Source organism: Hermetia illucens, chromosome 2 (assembly GCF_905115235.1).
Source record: "Hermetia illucens chromosome 2, iHerIll2.2.curated.20191125, whole genome shotgun sequence".
NCBI classification, from domain to species: domain Eukaryota; kingdom Metazoa; phylum Arthropoda; class Insecta; order Diptera; family Stratiomyidae; genus Hermetia; species Hermetia illucens.
In genome coordinates this window covers 159,964,898-159,986,397 of record NC_051850.1, presented here as the reverse complement: position 1 = coordinate 159,986,397, position 21,500 = coordinate 159,964,898, and the positions used below count along the sequence as shown (strand labels likewise).

General features: G+C 43.8%; 1 protein-coding gene across 8 annotated transcripts in view; it reads right to left on the bottom strand.

Annotated features, from left to right (window-relative positions):
• Positions 1-21,500, bottom strand: part of LOC119649162 (supervillin) — an 838,258-nt gene that overhangs the window by 358,040 nt on the left and 458,718 nt on the right. For all 8 annotated transcript variants that reach the window (XM_038051179.1, XM_038051177.1, XM_038051182.1 and 5 more), the window contains 3 exons: positions 20,342-20,518; positions 8,862-9,349; positions 8,711-8,801 (listed from right to left, as the gene is read on the bottom strand). In XM_038051179.1, the coding sequence (XP_037907107.1) occupies positions 8,711-8,801; positions 8,862-9,349; positions 20,342-20,518 (756 nt within the window). The remainder of the gene's footprint in view (positions 1-8,710; positions 8,802-8,861; positions 9,350-20,341; positions 20,519-21,500) is intronic.

Genomic DNA, 21,500 nt, shown 5'->3' with positions numbered 1-21,500 from the left:
CTGTGAAGTACCTACCAGACTTATAGCGTCGTCTACCAAACGATCCACCTGGCTTTTTCTCAATGAGTAAACATTTCATATTCTGTATTAATCGTGTCTTCCAATTTAGTAACGAATCCACAAAATAACTGATATCCTTGGGGGTTGAAGGAAGACAAAATCACAATTTGTCTGGCTAGTTAACGAGTTGTCGATGGACGATCCAATAAACTTTAAGAGTTGGTCCCGACACTAGTTGCGTAGAAAAGAAACCCTTATTTTACTACAAGATTTTCTTCGATGACCGAAACGCGGCAAAGTTTAAAGTATTGAGATTGTATCTGGAAGAGGTCTGGGGTAACACTAGGATAGCAATAATTGTGCGAAAGTATAATCGGATAATCAGGTAAACCAGTTTCTAGAGAGATTACTATTAATCAACAGCTTTCTTTCAAAATCACTCATTCTCACTATTCCATGACATTAACATTTTCTTGACTGTTATCAACACGTTTTTCTTTAACGCGAATGGTTCAACTGTGTTTATATCAAGTGCAGATTTACCCGTGACAGACGTGACAACACTGAGATTAAGAATTTACTAGTATCTAGGCTCCAAATCAGGCATGCTTCATTGTTTCTTGGAATCCACCCAAGTACGGCATTTGTCATAAATTGGGGGAAAAATTTCTCAACCCCAATATTTTGAGAACAAAGCACTTGAACACCAAGTTACATTCTGGCATATTCCATCAAACACCAATCACTTTTCGTTAATTAATTCACTTCAAGAGTTTTATCTGTAAATCCAATTAGCCAAAGAGACTGTGAAGTGAAGTCACTTCAGGCGGATTCGCGGCGGCGGCGGTGATTTCGCACTAACAACCGGTAAAACCCCCACGAATTAGTCAACCACATCAAAGAAAGTGGACGAAAGAACAGCAACAAATAAGACTCTAATAACAAATTCTTAGTGTACCCTTTGTATGCAGAGGGGGGGTAAGGTAGACAATGGATAACAGTCATACATGTGACAAACGGTCTGACGGTGAATACGGCGGCGACCGTTTATGAGTACGAGTGTAGTTTGGCTACCATTTATTGATTTTATATGGAATATGTTATTGGAATGTAATTTGTTGCTAAAAATTTAAATGGGGACGAAAATTTGAATATGGAATTATATGCAAGGCTCTAGTTAAGCGTTTGATTTTTCTACAGCTTAATTTCAAAAATGTTACATCCCTATATAAGAGCACTACTTCTGATTCAGTAATAAAAAGTGGCATCGTCATATAAAATGTCCTAACCAACTATGTCTTCACGTCGATAATCCCTGGATAAGTATAAAGCAAAATAAGATAAACAATGAGTTATCGGCATTGCGAAACAATGCGACATCTCTTCACGGGGCACATTGATTATCCCTGACGAAACCCAAGAATTATGCATTAAATCACTTGGAAAGGAGGTTTTCCGAACTCGAAATCGTCGATAAAAAATAAACCACTACTCATGAAACGAAACGGGTAAGGAGTGATATATCTGATTCTCGGATAAAACTCAAAGTGAAAGTTCGTTCATTTTTTATTATATTGATCATCTTGTCCCTAATTTCCTACATTCTATCCCGACTTCATAATATTAAAAATTGACATCTCTAAAATGAACTTTGCTTTGATTTTTTTTCCCAAAAACCACCAACGGAAACTCCAGATCCAATTTTTATAGCTACTTTCTTGCCCATGCCAGTACACAATTAAATGCATTTTACCTAATGGATTGATCACAAGTAATGTTGTGAAGCTCGATGCGGCAATATTTACAATTTTCTTTATTTGACATGACTGAATGATGATAAAATGCGGGCAATCGGCGAAACGAAACAATTCATTTTGTCCCAGGTATGTACTGGACAATGACCTGACCGGTGGAGGTGTATTCGGCAAGTCGGGTAATTTCTTCAGAGAGTTATTTTGTGAACACGAAACACATCTAAGCCAAAAGAATTAAGAGGAATTTGAAATGAAGTGGTAGGTGAATGTTGTTTACTTAGAACACGCCTCGTGCAATAAGCGATATGGAAATTGATAATTGGTACTTATATAGACTGGACGACTTATGAGCATCGTTAGTAACGTGAGGGAGAACATTTTTTTATTATATGAAGGCGGCCTTTTGAGTAGAAAGTGCGAAAAAGAATGAAGGACCCGGAAAAGGATGTCCACGCAAATGTGAAAGGCAGCCATGAAACCCATTATCCCAAGATAACCGGTTAGCAATTCTCCCTAGAACCACGTGGCGTAGAATAGCTGGTGAAGAGGAGCACTTTTAGGGTAAATAGTAGAAAAAGTTAAATCACATTGGCAGGAACCGACAGCAAAGACATGCAAGTGTAATTGACACACTATCCCCCAAGAAAAAAGTTTATGACGACCATAATGCTAGGCAAATATGATAATATGCGTAATATTGTTAGTAGATTAAGGAAGCTGTTAGTAGATTAAGGAAGCAGGCAAGGGCAGAATTATGATTCTGGAATAGACGGAATAGTTGTAGCTCCCAGTACCCTCTAAGGAACTTACGGGACTGAATTTCACACCGATGTAATCTAAACTCAATACCAGCTCATTATTGCCCTGAACTATTTTAAAATTGGTCCTGCAAAGAAACTAAATTTCGGTTACTATCTGCCAACTGCATACATCATCAATCCAAAAGCGGGAGGCATGAGGATGAACGATTTTTTCAAGATAGAATTGTTAAACGATCCTGTTTCCAAGCGGGACCCCTAAACGACTCCGTTTTGCAAAAGAATTTTGCCCAATCTTGTTTGAAGGAAAGCGCAGGCCAAACTTAAAATCAACCCTCAAAGTTCAATTCTGATACATTCTATAGATAATTAATCTGAAGACAAGCCAAAGTACGTGGTGGGAAAGTCAGCACCAAAAACCAAAGAATCAATAACATCAAATGTCACTTGAAAAACGAGAACAATAAAAATAGAACACTACAACTTTGAGATTGTTGAAAATTTCTCCTATCTAAGGTCGAAAATCACAACCGATACCAACTAAGACGATGAAATCCGCACACGGTTGTTGGCAACTAGCAGTGCCTATTTCGGCTTACAGAAGCTGTTCCGCTCGAAACGTCTCCTCATAGGGTCAAAGCTCTTACTGTACAAGACAATGATCTTGACAGTCCTCGTGTATTCCTCCGAGACTTGAGTTCTTAGCAAGAAAAATTGCGAACTCTCGGTCGCATCCGAGAAGAATCTTCCGAAGAATTTTGGCCCCCTACGTGAAGATAGACGGTTCCGTAGCCTCTATAACGACCCAATTTATTAGCGATACCACGACCGCCTGGTTGTGCATAAAACCCGGCTCAATGCGTTGTGGTGGGTGGGTCACTCAATCCGTATGGATGAGGATGATCCAGTCCGGAAAATCTACAAGGTAATTCTATGGTAGAACAAGAAGACGAGGCAGACCCGGCCTCAGATGGAGAACGCCAGACAGCTTTAAGAATATCGAATTGGTGGACCTCGGCGAAAAACCGAGTTAGCGGCCATTCTCATCGAGCCAAAGGAAAAGAGATCTTTCGCGAAAGTTCTTCGAGAAGTCCGTACAACGCTGGAGTAGACGTTAAATCTATTCAGCAGACCCTAATCAGCAATATACTTGTCGGGCTTGCGCCGAAAAAAGAAGAGTAGTTTCTGCGAGGCAATCCAGAGCATTCTGGGCATGTACGGTTGAACAAGATCAGCACACACTGGGAATAGTCGTGCGACGAGTTAGTAAATGGATGGCTGTACATGGATTCTGCCTAGCTCCAGAAAAAATCGAAGTCGTTATCCCAAGGAGGGGGTTCCCACAGTCCTATTCAGTTCAGGTTTTCACGAAGATAATAATTCAAAATAAGAAGTATATGTAGAACGTCCTGACCTAATATATAAGTGCAAATGATTCGAGATTATCCTACGACGTCCGCAAAACTCCCACATTTTAGGGACATCCTCCATAGTAATGACCTGAGGACGTCAAGGAAGGGAACCAACCTCGTGGCCGGCGCTTCAATAAATATCTGAGACAGAAGAAATAGGGGGAAACGGGTCTGGAGATTTACGGCTCCTCGCGCGCAGTCGAGCCGTCGTTTTTTTTTATTTTCATTCTTCAGGGTTTAGCTCGCGTTTTGGTTTAACTCATTAAGCATACCCGAATACCTACATATGTTTATGCCGTTATTTACAAGATCAGGTGCGGACCCATGCACTGTTATGTACACGTGAATTTTGTATAATGAGACGTAAGGGATCGTAGCGCTCAAAGGGCCTCGGGAGGTGGACCCGACATTCCCAACCGTTGCTAGCACAAAGCGTGCCAGTAGCTCAGATGGAGCTTCAGTATTTACGGTAGATTTCGCCGCTTTTTAGGTTTTTGAAATAGCTTTTCCCTCCAGGTCGTCCTCGGCCACTGAGAATGGTCGTTTGACCATCGCAATCCTGTTAGTTCATTACAAAATATCTCGACAACTATGTTCTTTCTGAAAAAAGGCATAGCAGACGAAATTATAAATTTTAAAAGACAGCCAACAGGGGCCGTGATGAAATTTGTGATAAGCCGGCCAAAGTTTACGTTACCAGAAATATAATATATTGACTCGGTCAAGAACCAATGGAAACAAGGCAGAGGCAATTAAACAAGCGCTACCTCACCTCTGCCCTGGGAGCAACGTGTCCGAAGTGGTTTCAAGGTGGTATATGTTTCTTTATAGACTCCGCCATGCTATTAACATAGTATGCTGGTCCCAAGCCCAGGTAAAGGAGGAGAGTTTGAGGCAACGTACTTTGTACTATCCTCAGTAAAACAAAAATAAAATGCTGAAATCAGGCAAAGAGATAAATAAGGTATAATCGGATTTATTCAACTATGCTAAATCCTACCTGATCTCTCTTGGTGGCAGGCCCGCCAAGAAAATGCATTCAATGTCATTAGAAACCAGATGGTCGGATCAAGTAATAAGCCTCGGAAAAATGCTAGGACGTCCACCTCAGTCGATGCGGCAGGACGGGCCCCGGTCCTATCGAGAAATGGGCAAGGGTTTTTGACGCATGCACGGCGTCAGGAGGTAAGCAAGTTAGTCCGAACAAAACGAACAAAATAATTGCTTCTCTGCACGTTAAATGTTGGCACACTAACTGCATTGATATCCGCCCCGATGGTCTGATGCCAAAAGCTACGACATTGAACGCGAACGCTGTAAAAATGGCTATAAACTTCTCTATTTTGGTAGCCCACACACTCAATACGATGTTGGCATTGCCATCTCAGAGGGTTTCCGTGAAGCCAATAAACAAGTCGAACCATTCGATGATCGGTTGATGAAGGTCACCATTATATCAGCTGATCGCAATATTCATTTCTTCACCGCGTACGCACCACAGAAAGATGCCTTCGGGCAACTTCTTGATGAAAAGACTTGTCATATGCCTGCTAACGACTAGATCATCATTGCCGGCGACCTTGATGGTCATACGGATGAAAGGTAGACGGTAACAAGTGTCATGGAGGAAAGGGGTTTGGAGCGCGCAATGAGGGTGGCGAGCGTATACTCGATTTTGCTGACACTCATGACCTTGTACTCATGAATACATTTTAACACCGGCACAAATGGTGGCGACTTCGTAACAAGAAAGAAGAAATGATCCCACTTACGTAATTACCAACTACTACGAATGTGGAAGAATCATGGAACCAAATGAAAGACACGATCCACAAAACGGCCTCTGCTACCCTCGGGGATACTTGGCTTTGGAATGACGATGTTGAAATGAAAGTTCGTGAAAAGAAACGCGTCTACTATAAGTTTCTCGACAATAAAACGCTGGCCAATTGGCAAATTTATAAGAATGAAGCAAAGAAAGCTCACTGTCACCCGAGCGAACCATTTCAAATATCTCTGCGATAAACTGGACACTCGGGATGGCGAGAGAGATCTGTTTCAACTTGCCAAAAACCGAAAGGAACGCACACAGGATATCGAACACTTCTGTTGGATTAATACCAATAACGGCTCTTTGCTTACCGACCGTCGAGCCGCCACGGATAGATTACGAGAATACTTCGAGCAGATTTCAACTGAAGAATTTGTTCATCCTCCACTTCCACAATTATTGCCAACATTTGGAGCAGCTCCACCTGTCAGCGCAACTTGTGCTCAGAGGTGGCAGTGAGGAAGACGGGGCGCAACCCTGTCGGCCGAACCAAAACCGCGCCGCGGAGGGCCTTCATAGTGGTGGCACCGGGAGACGCAGTATCACATTAGTTTGCCGGCCGTAATGCAGTAGGCGAATGCTGCAAAGACCTAATTAGAGCGATCAGACCCGAGTCTGCATGGGGACTCATCTGAAGTGGCAACTGGTCACGAAACCTTACTAGGGGTATACTTCTACCATGGGAACCGGGACAGCCCCTGAATTCACATGCTTGAGGAGAATTCCTGTTGTATGTGCGTTCAACTCGATTGTTGTGGTTGGCCTACTAGTGGGAGCTTAATGGGAGTTGTGGTTACGTTCAAGCGAACAGAGACCTTCGGGTCTCAGCGTGCAGTTACGTTTCAACACGGAAGCCGTACTCCTTAGTTCTGTAGAAATTTAGGTAGGTTAGATAGGTAGGGGCTCTGATTGTGGTCACAAAATCAATCCGTGTCTTAAGATGACCGAGGGATTAAGTCCACGAGACAGGTACCCACGTAAAGCACAGTGACGTAAATGCAGCGCAACTGAAGTCGAGGAGGCAATAAAATGAATGAAATCGGGGAAAGCAACAGGAGCTGACGACATTGCATCTGAACTCGCGCAGTGAATTCTTTAATCGGGTTATTCAGGAGGGTAGAACACCATGTGATTGGCAAGAAAGTTCCACAGTTTCAATATGGAAATAGAAAGGTAGTCAAGCAGAATGTTTAAATTATCGTCCGATCCGATTACTTTCCCGTACCATGAAGATTTTTGAACGCATTCTTGACAACCGTATTCGCGAAATCGTTGAAATAACCGTGAATCAAGCCGGATTTGTCAAGAACTGTGGAACTACTGCCGAGCTACTGCGCGGTTATTCATGGAGAAACACCGTGAGAAGCATCACCCTCTTTACATTGCATTTCTGAATCAAAAGTTTGACCGTGTTCCACCCGAACTTATCTGGTATACTCTACGACAACACTTAGTGCTAGAAGAACTCGTACACTGGGATCTATTGCTCTACCACGATCCAAAAAGTAAAGTTCAAAGTGTGGCAGGTGTATCAAAACCGCTTCGTGTCTCTGTTGGTGTTCATCAAGGAAGCGCCCTCTCACCACTCCTCTTTGTTCTTGTTATAGACACCGTCACAAGGGATATCCAACGTCCAGCGCCCTATACACTGTTTTATGCAGATGATGTTTTCCTAGCATCTGATAGCAAAAATAATCTCGAGCAACTTGTTCAAAAATGGAATGATCGTCTCATACGACAAGGTCTCAGATTGAATCTCAATAGAACTGATTTTTTGACGACCGATCCCCATGAAACAGCGGCAGTGACTTGCCCAGAACAGCGATTTAAATACCTCGGGTCAACGCTATCAGCCAATGGAGAATTTCACTATGAAATTGCTTCACGCTTTAAAGCAATCTGGATGAAGTGGCGTTCCACAACTGGTGTTCTTTGTCATCAACGTATCAACGAACGTCTCAAATCTAAAATTTACCTGTAATGTCGTCCGTCCTGTCGCTCTTTACGGTTCTGAGTGTTGCCCGACTATCAGACACAATAAACGGCATCTTCCAGTAATGGAGACGAAGAAGTTATGTTGGACTAATGAAGTAACAGGATATCGGCGATCGATATAGAGTTGCACCGATCGTGGAAAAACTGCGAGAGAGGCATCTTGGATGGTATGGTCACGTAATTCGCGCTAACGAGAATTCACTTGCTAAGATTGGTCTGAACATCGAAGTCGATTGTAAACGACCGAAAGGCCAGCGGAAACAACGGTGGCTTGATACGCCGGATGGGGATTTAAAAGCCTCGATATTGCATCCAGATCAGGCATTTAATAGCGCCAAATGGCGAGGCCGATCACGACGCGAAGAAGATATGCTTCTTTATATCAATTCAAAAATACGACATACGTTTGAATTGTAACGAGGACAAAAACCACTTACTCAAATTCAGGCAAGCCGACCGAAGCTAAACTAGATTTTGTTTGGGAATCAAAGGAGTCCTAAGTCCGTGTGTCAGGTGAAGCAGCATCTGTCCTGGACGAAACCGCAAGTCATATCCTTTTCGCAACTTGGGTTCTAGCCCAAGAATGAGGGGTCTGTGAACCACAACCATGGAAGTATGTTGCTTTCACATTGGACCGGCACGCCAAAAATCTAGCCCCTGACTGTTTTCAGGTAGAAAGATATAAACCTAAAATTCGCGTTGAAGGTGGAAGCAACTGTTTCCCGAGATACTGTAGGCAGTAATTCAAAAATAAAAATTCTTTCTAGGCGAAACCAGTCTTGATGCAATTCGCTCTAGATATAATGGAGAAATTATGTAGTGATATCACCAAATAGCACCACCTTTGCATCTGTAAACTCACCAACACCAATTCGCGCATATCATTGCAAAAAAAGAGATTATCGCGAACGTTTAAACTAACCTTTACTATAAACTAAAAACAATAGATCGTTGACTTACCCTCTTTCGTCGATTCTTCATTCAAAGCGCGATTTAAATTCGATTTACGTTTCGATGATTTATCACGTTCGCCGCCAGTCGGTGAGTTTGACTAAAATAGAATAAAAAGAAAGATTATATTATTTATATAATTGGTTTCCAAAACAATTACCGTTCTCGAAGATCTGGTTGGGCTTGAAACTGCTGTGCCTGCATTTGAAATATTTGGCGAGCGCTGTCTCAATTTTAGGGTGCATTCCGTATCTGCTGGACTCCGAATTGCCGGCGATACACTATCACTTCCTGGTGGAGCTGGCGAGGTGGAGTTCGACACGCTTCGGCATCCATCAATGGACAATTCATTAAGAGTTTGCTTGACCGACACCGAGATTGATGGATATAATTTCTTTGTAGACGAAGACGGTGCCATAGAGGTTGCTGTAAATCCGCTTGGAAGTCCCGAAATTGTATTGGCTTTCCTTGAAGTCGAGACACCAATACGAATTCTATGCGATGGGGACAGTGGTGTTGTTGCGCTTGTTGCTCCCACTGTAGCCGGTGGCTCCGACCCAGACTTGGTGCTTGTCTCCAATGAGCTTTGTGAAGCTTTAGGTGAATAACGAGAAGAAGGTTCGTCGCTTGAGTCTTTCGTTTTTTTCTCTGTAAATAAAAGAAATGATGGTGGAGGGAAATGCGAGGTTAGTAATAATATTCACATTAGCTTTTTTCATACTCAACTAATTGGGAGCGAAAAAACGGACGTTGAATGCCCGGTGCGACTCATTCAGTGTCGGAATAATGACTAGTTCGTTTTTAGTTGACAAATTTTTACAATTGAAAGACCTTGTCTGGTGTCTGGGGTTGGCTTAATGATATGCACACTAAGGGTTGTTCGAGTTGTTTCTAAAGAAAGGGTTTATACTCACGAGGGTGCACAAACTAAACTAAATCAGTAAAAAACTCGTCAGAGCTAGAGAATACCCTACGGTATGTCCGAGCACTCACAGCTGAGCTCACTAATCTAACTGAAAAACACAAATTAGATTTGTGACCCAGAACTCTGCATTTCTTCAAGTGAAGACAACAAAATAGCGACAACGAGTACATGGACATGATTCATTACGTGTCGTTATCACGTAAGTGAAAAGAATTTTTCCAAGAAGGTTGCATGCAATGTACGAGGCGAGTGCCATAAGGCACTCTATCTGTTCCCAGTTCCACATAAATGCACATGACGGCCGAGGAACGGCAGATATGCTTATTACTGTAACTATGCAATTATCTTCTGGCGATTATTGGTACTCTCAGAGATTATGGGTATGATTTGTGTGTGCCGTGGGGTTACGTGCCTGAAAACAGGTTGACGAGCTGATTGAGGCGACAAAGAGGTTGGGACCAATATCAGTCATATATAGGCGACTGATAAGATTTGTGGAACTGCTGACACAATTCTTGAGTATATGCAGCTTGGGAGGAAAAGAAGTTTGGAATGTTGTAATTGATCTTAAAACGGTAAATGTAAGATTATAATATTTTTTCTTTATGCGGAATAATTCCTCTTTTCCAATGAAAATTAAGTTTTCGGAATTTTTCAGTGCGAAATGATACTAGTTTTTTTTTTAAAAAAAAAATTACGAGTTTTTGGCAAGAATAACCAAAAAGGAGTAGGCAATCCACGTAACGAATTTTGTTATTTCTGAAGCCTAATTTCGTGGGAGAGTCAAAGTTTCAAATTTAATAACTTCCACTTTCGCTTTTGGCCTTACTATCACCTTTTTGGTTACCTGATGAATTCTTTATTTTTTCTTGTTCATACACGGAGGTGGAGAATCTTAGAAAAATACATTTGCTCCAACTCAACCGCGAGATCGTCAGAGTTAGAATAGGCGCGTGTGGGATTCACACCCACTAAACACCACCAGTCCCAGCCCCGTGAGACCATCATTTAGGTATTATTACGCGCAATTGGTTCGCCTTTAGACGCTTGTACTATTGCTCCCTTCCGTTTTCCTCCATCTTTCTTTTTTCAGCAACTCCTTCTGCATTTTTACGATTGCGGAGGAAACGGTTAGTCAGTTCTTCTTCACCCTCAATATTTTCGCAACTATATTCTCCCTGCTTGGTTCAGATTCTTCTTCTTGGACAATGAAACATTACAAACTCAAAATTCTCCGATATGCTACATCTAGGACAATTCGGTGAATGATCCAACTCAAAGCGATATAGATACTATCTGTAGCAACACCTTGCCCCGTGAGGAACTGGGTAATGCTGTAGTTGGTGCTCACTAAAGCTATACCCTAACGTTGGAAATAAGCATGTGCGCCCAGCGACATTTCAAAGACTCGTCCCATCTGTGCCAATAGAGATCATACAACGCTGACCTTCCTGCATTCCTGCGTTCTCCGTCTACCTCCACACGTCTTACATAGTACAACAATGCAAGGATGTCTTTCGCTTGAATGCCGTCTGGGATCATGTCCGCACTGTAAACTCTCAAAGTCATCAGTCGGTAAACCAAAATCGCTTTCTTCCTTGTCTTAGAGTTTTGAAATGCCTTCCCCGATAAAGACGATGCATAAAGTGGAATAGATCGCACCACGCCGTGTCCCACGGCGTTTTAGTCCGCCAACTTTCAGTAACATTGTTGAAAATGCCGATATTAGCTAGCTTTTGGCACCAATCATCATCCCCAGGTATTTGATAACCGGCTTCGAGACGACAGTATGTGCACCGGCATAGTATTCTTCTTTCAAGGGTTCATTATTAACATCACTTCTGTTTTCTCATCCGCCACGCCCAACACGGTTATTTCTAGCCAAGACTTCACTGCTTTTACTGTTTCCATTGCGTAAACCCGTAAGGTGACTCTTCTGGGACAGGAAGAACAAGCAAACCATTATACACAAAATCCCGCAGCAACCAGCATCGAGCCCTGTGGTACTTCCGCGGTGATAACTTTCACTTTGAGGACCTCATCCGTTCCGTGCCAAAGAGTACTCTATGAGAGGTAATTCTCAACCAGACACGCGAAATGTCCAAGAACGCTAACACCTCTTTAGGAGTTAAATACATTTTTGCATCCAATGCCAACATGGCATTCAGCGTATTTTTTGCCAGATTCACTACCATGGTTATTGCATCCACTGTAGAGTAGGCGCATCGAAACCCATACTGGAGCTCTGACAAGTCATCGCTGATTTTGACGATGGGTAGTAGTCTGTTGTATATGACTCCCTCCATCCTCTTCCCTATTGCACCTAACAGACAGATTCAGCAAGCTGGATCTCCAGGTGGTATATTGGATTTAGAAAACAAGAGCTGATTTTTCCATTGAGCAGATAATATTCCTCCTCTTGAGCACGCCTTTAAGGTGTTAACGAAAAGACCGGGCCTATTCTTCACAGATAGCTTCAAAGCTGTATTAGGGATGTCATCCAAGCCTAGAGTCCTGTTCTCGCCGATCCAATCACATATTTTCGCCAGCTCCTCCTCGATTACTGGAGGTCTCGTACACCCAGTATACTGAACCAGTTTCTCTTCCGGTTTTTAGTGAGAAGGAAATAGACTGGCACATTCTTCGTCAAAAGGCGTGAGCAGGTCCCCCGAAATGGTTTCCGCAGCCCTTTTATTATCACCCTGTAGGCTCTACCGCCGGGGGTTTATAGCGACATTGTCGCACAACTGTTTGAAGCACTTATTTTTATTCCTGCTAATAGCCTTCTGTCCGGGCAGCTGAGTAGTTAGAACACAAGGAAGGTCGCGGTTCAAATCTCACTGGTGACAGTGGGATTTGTATCGTGATTGACGTCGGATACCAGTTGACTCAGCTGTAAATGAGTACCTGAGTCAAATCAGTGTAATGCCTCTTACAGTGCAACATAGAGCTGTAGTGAATCGTTACGGTCTTGAATGAAGTGCTCTGACACACTTCAAGGCTCTGATCCGATATGGATTGCTGTGCCAACGATTATTATTATTATTAAATAGAGAGCTCTTTCTTGACGAAAAGCTGCAGACGGAGAAGGATGCAGGCGAGTCTCCCGCGCCTAAAAACGGGACAAATTGTACCAACTGGTCCTCCAGGTTGGGGGTTGGGTAGGGCTGACAACCCTACATGGAAAACAACCTGTTACGAAGCCACAACAGGAGCCTCGGATAGGACGGATTTTAAAACGACGGACCCGGCAACGACAAAGGAACAACGATTTGCGCATTTTCTCATGGAACGTGCGCTCCCTGTACAGAGATGAAGCTGATAAGCAGCTAGCCGATACCCTGTCCCAATATAGGGCTGATGTAACAGCGTTGCAAGAGATGCGATGGACAGGGACCGGTTTCCTGGAGAAGAGCCACTACACCATATATTATAGCGATCATCCAGTAAACCATGTGCTCGGAGTAGGTTTCTTAGTCAGTCAAAAAATGAAACCTGCTGTTATCGGCTTTGAAAGCATAAGCGAACGGCTATGCACTCTGCGCTTGCGAGGCAAGTTTAGAAATATAAGCCTCATAAACGTTCACGCCCCTACAGAGGACACTGCAGAGTCGGAGAAGGATACCTTCTACGAGGCAGTAGAAAGAACCCTCGAAGCCTGTCCCAGATATGATATCAAAATCATACTTGGGGATTTTAACAGCCAAGTAGGGAAGGAGCCCGTATTCAGGCGATACGTTGGCTCCCATAGCTTACACGAAAAAACAAATGATAACGGACTGCGGACTATTCAATTAGCAGGGTCACACGAAATGGTTGTTGGAAGTACCTGGTTTGCGCGAAAAGCGGTCCACAAACATACGTGGGCCTCTCCAGACGGGACCACTTTCAACCAAATTGACCACGTGTTGATCGAACGCCGCCACCTCTCAGCCTTGATGAATGTCAGAACATATAGGGGGGTCAATATAGACTCGGATCACTATCTCGTTGCCATGGTGCTCCGAGCTCGAATAACAATACCACCTAGAATCCCCTCTGACAATCAGGTGAGAGTGAACACTGAAGCCATCCACAACACAACCCTCCGCGACACCTATAAGAGGGAAATGGATGCCGCAATAACCGCAGTCAATAGAGGACCTGGAGATGAAGCATCAACTAATGATCTTCACAACCACCTGAAGAACGTTATCATGGATACGGCCACAAATATACTTGGCCCCAGCCGCAAAAGGAGTCGGAACGGCTGGTTTGACGATGAATGTAAGCTAGCAACGGAACGGAACAATGCCGCATACCGAGTAATGTTGCATTCTCAAAGAACGCGGACACGCGCAGAGACTTATCACGAATTCCGTCGAGCGGAGAAGCGACTTCACAGACGGAAAAAGGAAGCCTGGGAGAACCAACAAGTTTGTGAATTAGAAAAGTACAGGGAGCAACCGCACCAGGCGCGCAAGTTTTACCAACAAGTCAGCAGGATGAAGCCTTATACACCTCGATGCTCATCCTGTCGATACAAAGAGGGAAATCTGATTTCCGACATAATGGGCATATTAGAGCGATGGGTTGAGTACTTTGATGAGCTACTGAACAACCAGATCATCGGCGAGTTGGAGGTCCCGCCAACTGAAGACGACGGACAAATACTGCCACCACCAAGTTTAGGAGAAACAGTCCGTGCAATTCATCGGTTAAAAAATCATAAGTCGCCAAGAGCCGATGGAATTACAGCCGAATTGGTTAAATATGGAGGCGACCAGTTACACCAAGTGGTTCATCAACTTGTGCTCAAGGTATGGGACAGCGAATCAATGCCTGACGATTGGCAACGAGGCATAATCTGTCTCATACATAAAAAGGGAGATATCACACAGTGCAGCAATTATAGAGGTATCACGTTGCTGAGTACCATCTCTAACATATTCTCCGCTATCTTGCTAGGCCGGATAGCCCCATATGCCCAGAACATCATTGGCCCATACCAAAGAGGCTTCACTCCAGGCAAATGAGCAACAGATCAGATTTTCTCTCTGCGGCAAGCGATGGAAAAACTGTTGGAATATGGACAACAGTTGCACCATCTGTTCATCGACTTTAAAGCCGCCTATGATAGCATAGCCAGGGTAAAACTGTACACGGCCATGAGAGAATTCGGTATCCCGACGAAATTAATAAGACTGACTAGGCTGACCCTGACCAATGTGCGAGGCCAGATAAAAGCAGCAGGATCACTCTCAAGACCATTCGACATCAACAACGGTCTACGACAAGGGGATGCGCTATCATGCGTCCTCTTTAACCTGGCCCTCGAGAAAGTGATCCGTGATGCTGAGGTAAATGCGAGCGGTACGATCCTCTTTAAGTCTACCCAACTACTGGCCTATGCTGATGATATCGACATCATGGGAAGAACGACCCGAGAACTGCCTTCATCCAGATCGTACAGGCGGCGCGAAATCTTGGACTGCACATCAATGAAGGCAAGACAAAATATATAGCGGAAACGTCAGCACTAAAAACCAGCCAACTAACAACATCAAACCGCGCTGGTGAAACGGGAAGAATAAAGATGGTGGACTACAACTTTGAGACCGTTGATAATTTTTCCTATCTAGGGTCGAAAATCACAACCGATAACAGCTACGATGATGAAATCCGCGCACGGTTGTTGTCAGCCAACAGAGCCTATTTCAGCTTACAAAGACTGTTCCGCTCGAAACGTCTCACCATAGGGTCAAAGCTCTTACTGTACAAGACTATGATCTTGCCAGTCCTCATGTATTCCTCGGAAACTTGGGCTCTTAGCAAGAAAAATTGCGAACTCTTGGCCGCGTTCGAGAGAAGAATCCTCCGAAGAATTTTTGGCCCCCTACATGAGGATGGACGATTCCGTAGCCTACACAATGACGAAATCTATGAGCGATACCATGACCGTCCGGTTGTGGATAAAATCCGGCTCAATAGGTTACGGTGGGCGGGTCACTTAATCCGTATGGATGAAGATGATCCCACCCGGAAAGTCTATAAGGGCAATATCTACGGTAGGAAAAGAAGACGAGGCAGACCCTGCCTAAGATGGAGCGATGGCGTGGGCCAGGACGCCAGACAGCTTTTAGGGATATCGAATTGGTGGACCTCGGCGCAAAACCGGGATGTCTGGAGTTCCTTATTAAGGCAGGCCTAGACCGGATACCGGTTGTTGCGCCGTTGATGATGATGAATAGCCTTCTATAAGAGGTTCCGCAGTCGTCTGTGTGTCCCCTCGATCGTCGCTCCTGGGTTTTCTTTGAGGTCTCTGGTAAAATCCCTCGCGCGGAAACATGTAGCTTGCAAACTTGCGATTTATTTCGTTGTGGCATCTGAAGTTGAGGTACCTACTAGAGGGCAGTCGCCTTCTGGGCGTAATAGCGATGCATCCTTCCGTCATTCATTAGGTCGGTTGAGTGACTTTTTCTTTGGCTCTACCATCCTGGGATATGTCGGGCTCTAGTGCCACTTTAAAAGCACTGCAAATACGGACCTGGTGAGAGCTCTTTTTCGTGCTCGATTCGTCGTTGATTTCCATGCAGGTTGTTTGCTGGTTACTGTGAATGTAGTCCTTGCCTCGTAACTCTACTGGCTAAAGCGGTGCTCACGTAAGTCAGATACTGTATAGACCCTAGACCGCTTCCTCTGAAAATATGTGAGGTCCTGAAACTCATTAGCAGCACATCTAGCTCCGGGAATGCTTCAACCAGAACATGCCCTCTCATATTCGTTACCCGGCTGCCCCATTCAAGACACTAATCGTTAAAGTTTTCGACCAGCATTTGCTCATGTTCGGCAAATCGAGTGCAAGGTAGAGAAAGCAGCTTCATATGTGGATTTCTTTCACTTTCGCTCTCATAAATCCCTCCTCCGGATGCTTCATAATTTCCTAACCCAAATGCCACCGCCGTGATTTTGGCATAGCTGGTCACATCCATGCCTTCCTCGCGCATTATTTCGGCGAATATTCCCTGCACTGCCTAGCAGTAGTTGAGGTAAATTTGTATCAACTTTATCTAAGATTTGCGTTGAGGGCTCTCCTCTATTCGGGGTATCTGCAACTGCATGCAATATGCCGATGCTCCATACCCTGCTCCTTCCTCTTCAATAGTAAGCAATTTTGGTCAGCTTTAAAATCCCACCAAAGCCATCCGCTTCAGTGCCACCTAGTCCTAAGCTCTATGTATCGGCTCTTACTCTCCCTGCTGCCAACAGTTTAAGTGCTTCCTCCACTGGTAGACTGATCATGGCGATTTATGTTCCATCATTTTATTAGCGTTTACACGGCAGACTGTTCTAATTCGATAATATCAAATAGCTTTTCTGTCTTTCGTGGTGAACTCATGTATACCCTTCCAGAGTATGGTGATCTCCGGTCGATTAGCCCTTATTTCGGCTTCCCGTCCTAAGGAGCTTCCCATGAATTTCTCAGCGGTTATATCCTTGGATTTCTTGAGCTTCAACATAAGGTTTCCTTTCTTGGACCGTCTTATGCGGCTAACATTATCACTCAAATTGGTTAGTTCGGAGTTTGCCTTCACTCTTTTCAGGGTATGACCCTTCACCGCGTTTGGAGATGATAATCTCCGGCCTTATCTTCCAAAGAAGCAGAAAGAAGGATGTAGAAGCCTGGAGAAGGGTAGCAGCTCGGAAAAGGAGACACCGGTCCTTTTCCGAGGTGCCACTTTTCTCCAGCCATCTACATCCTTTTCTCACTTTCTCCAGAATTCCGCTATGTGAGTTTTGCCAACAGTTTCAGCCATCCTCCTTACGTGCTCCACAATTTTCAGAATTGGACCTTTCTCTCTCCTCGGAATTTGCTAGCCTGTTAATTCGTTTAACTGCCACGCAGCCTCTTCCTTGGTTTTTCCTCTTTGGTCTTTAGGATGGGTATTGTGTCTATCATACACCTGGCACTGAAGAATGGAACAAGTTGCTCCCGAAATATTGATATAATCTGAAAAAAAATTACTTCGAATGACAGAGACAATGTTGATTTTTATTTCTAAAATTCTTATGAATATTCCGCTGCTCGCTGAGTTCCATGACCTTGTTAAGTGATAGAGGCGGGTCCTGATTGGACACTGCCTCCTCCATCGCTCCGGCGGTTTGGGGTCAAAGCTTCTACCCTAGCGTGTTCCTCGACAAACCCCTCCATCCGAGCAACATATTCTACCCAGTTACAAACATGTATGATATATTCCAACGAGTCGGCACAAGTGCGGAATCAACACTCACAATCACACCTCTATTGACGAGCACGACTTCAATAGGAATGGTGTCACTCACGCTGCATCCATCCAACAATCTACATGACTGGAGAAACACATTTTCACACACGTAACATTAATATCACTGACGCCCCTTGAGCTCTCAAACGTATAAACATTTGACAGGACATTCAGGAAAACACATCATGCTTAAGAAACGTTTCATACAAAACCTCTCCCCTACGTATAGTACGATGGCAAGACGTACACTTGACCATCTTACTATGCCACATAGGGAAGACCATATTCACGTTCATGTGCAAGATGAATGGTGTTCCGTAAAGACGCGGAATCATCTCATTATCTGTGGATGGACAGTACATGTTTGTACAAAAGATTCTCATCAGAGATGCAATCTAGATGGCCGGCCCCTTAGCAGTGAACGCCAGCATATTTGCAGGCAAGTCCCTGATGCAGCATTGCAACGCTAAGCTTTGCTCGTGCAAGTGCTGGCCGAGATCGTACATTACGGGAGTTGCTCTAGTGCACTTCAAGTGCAGCAGTGTGAGCGACATGGCGCTTAGTAACGGGCATTAATCCTAGCTAACCTGCGGCCCCGCCGGAAGTCCTCGGAACGCACAGTTTCGGCAGTGTATTTCATTGCTGAAGGTGGAAGCTATATGGGTACTTTGCGAGAAACGAGCGCAGGTAATGCGACTTGACCTTGTAGCTAAACCATTTGGCTGCCTCAGGACCCAACCGTATTGGACGACTTACAATCTTTGCCTCTTTCTTAAATCGCTCGATGACCATCTGGTCCCTCAAGTGATTCTCATGCATCTGTTGCATCAGTTCATTGGCACTGATACAAAAGTGCACATTATATACGATGGCACGAGGTCTCAACTTCTGGGCTGCCACCTGCGATCTATGAGTTTGGGTTCTCAGAAACTCCCTCTACACTTCAATGGGTTCACGGTATGAACTCTAACTCTCAGCGCGAGAGCCACTTCGTGCATAAGCGCCCATGTGAATTCCTTCCGCGAAGCCTGCTTGTTCCAGCTTTTGACTACTATCGACTATGTCTCATCGGGCTTAGGTGCCGTGGGTAATGCGCCAACTACGAAGGCAATTGACCTGCCGCTACTCACTATCTGAATTACAGGCGGGTTGCCCAGCCCTCAAGTCTTCCAACTTCCCTTTATACAGGAATACCTTCTCGCCCTTTGTGGTCAGCAAATTGCTGTACTCCAAAAGAATCTTCACATAACTTCCCAATTGTCCTCTTCGAAGCAGTGGTTTTCAACAAAATCCTTTATAACAGGCGAACAGGAAGGGTCGCTCTTCTTTACCTTCGTCGAACCGCTCTTCCACAGCTCAAACGAAGCGTATGTCGACTCGTGTTTACTCGACAATTTCCTAGCCAGTTCGGGAAGGTAAGTCGGGTCCTTGTTACTTCAGTCCGCCGCTGCTATCATTCAAGGTCAAATTTTAAGTGAGGTACACTAGAGACTTAAGGTAGGAACTTTCCTGGGGGCGAATTTCCATTATTCCTTATTTATAGTTAGGAGAATCAACGATATAATAAAAAAGGAATTGCATAGAAATTAATTAGCATTGAAAACCCCTCTATTGAGTCTCATTTTCTGTCAGCCCTCTTCTCACTGAAAGTATCTGAAATGATGGTCAACCCAGAAACTCCACCGGTGACGCTGCTATAAAGGTCTCAAAAATTGTAGACGATGGTTACTAGCTTTCCGAATTTAAATTTAAAATGAGAAAAGCGTAACTAATGAAGAAATTGGAATAAGGTAACGGAAACTAGAGCATCTGTTACAATATTTCAAAACGTTCTTCGCAATTCAATCTTTTTTAATGAAGCTGCAAATCATCCTCGCGCAGTCAAAATAAAATAAAAGATTCAAAATTTAAACGCATGACTTAAAAACCAGCTTCTCTTCCATGCATCTGACCTTCGCATTTACCGCTATTATTATAATTTTATACATTTTTTTACTTTACAAAAATTTCCATGTGCTAGTGATAAATCAAATATCACCGAACAAATGAAAGGAAAAAATAGTCATGAATCACGTTCACGCTTAAATCCCTCGGCGAATGGTGGAAATAAAAGTAAATGGTGCACTAAAAGCCGAGCTAACAAAAATATATGAAATCACGAGCTAAAGAAAGAAAATTATATATAAATAAAAGTGACCTTCCTCCATAGCCGGTTTGTGATCAAAGCGGGCATGGGACAAACCATCTAAAAAATTAAACATTATGGACAGTCTTGATGCTCCGAGTAAATATGGTAACGAGACCACTCGGATGCTTTGGTTGCAGAGGTCTTTGGAAGCAGGGTTCGCGTTTGCAGAGATTGTTTAAGTGGACCTGCTTGGCATACTCTTCTCGACCTTCATGGCCACGAAATTTAACATACTTTAACGGATGCATTGCAAAATCTCTTACCAACTAAAGCTGCGGCTCGGAGTCTGGAGGCCTTTGTCGTCCGTATGGGCTGGGATAGTGTACCACTGGTGGTGGATGAGAGAAGGCGGCTATGTAAGGTACTTGCACCGCCGCTACCACTCCCACCTCCCGATGAAGGCGAGCTGTTATTGCTGTGTCGTCCAGAGCTGGATAATCCTAAAATAAAATAAGAAAATAATTAGTAAGGTGTTCTGAGTTGAAGTGGATGATTCAGAATTCTTTTGAAATTGAGTCATGTTTTGGAGAAGGTGACACTTGGATGTTACTATGATACTTAAGAGGAAAAGGTTATATTGCTGGAGATGATCCCGTAATTCATTCATGGGATAAAATGTTAAGCTCTTGAAGGCATCGTAAATTTGAGTCACCTGAAGACGTACAGTTTTGGGAGTTCCTGCTTTTGCTTTTTTTGTTTATTAAGAAATTGGTCATACTTTCATGGAGGTTTATTCAGGGTCTGAATGATGATAAATTTACTTCAAATTCGTCATAAATCTCATGCGGGGACGGTGACATGGTTGCCACTCGTTTTTTTGTCCTGGGTTCAAATTTTGAACGATGGCCTGTGTATTTAAGCCCTCCTTAGTAGAGAAAATATTGAACGGTTTCGTACGATATAAATGTAGTGATACCGAAGAAAGCCTCAAGTTGCAAGCATTTCCAACTCCAAGTTGAAGGGATTTTTTTCTGGTTTTCTACTAGGGAAACCACTAAACTAAACTATAGAAACAAATTCGGATTAGGCTGGAGGTAATTTTTAAGCATTTCCTAATTAAGAATGACATCATCATCATCAGCCGTGACAGCCGGCATCCGGTCTCCAAACATCCTGGTTTTGCGACGAGGTCCACCAATCCATAGATCAGATAGACCTAGAAATTTTGGTTAGTTTAGATAGGTACCTAGAAACCGATGATTATGGGTATACATTACGATGTCCTTATAAAATGAGCTCGCGACCTGCCGCCCGAACGTTGAACGTCCAGCGTCGCCGTCATCTCCATCATGCTGCGGCTATCTCACGTTTCAGCTCGCCTAATTCATCTGAAGGCTGCTCAACGGCCGCTATTGTGAAAGCGCGTACACGTCATGCACATTATCAACCGCAGCGGCCAGCGCCTCCAAAGAACCGGAGATG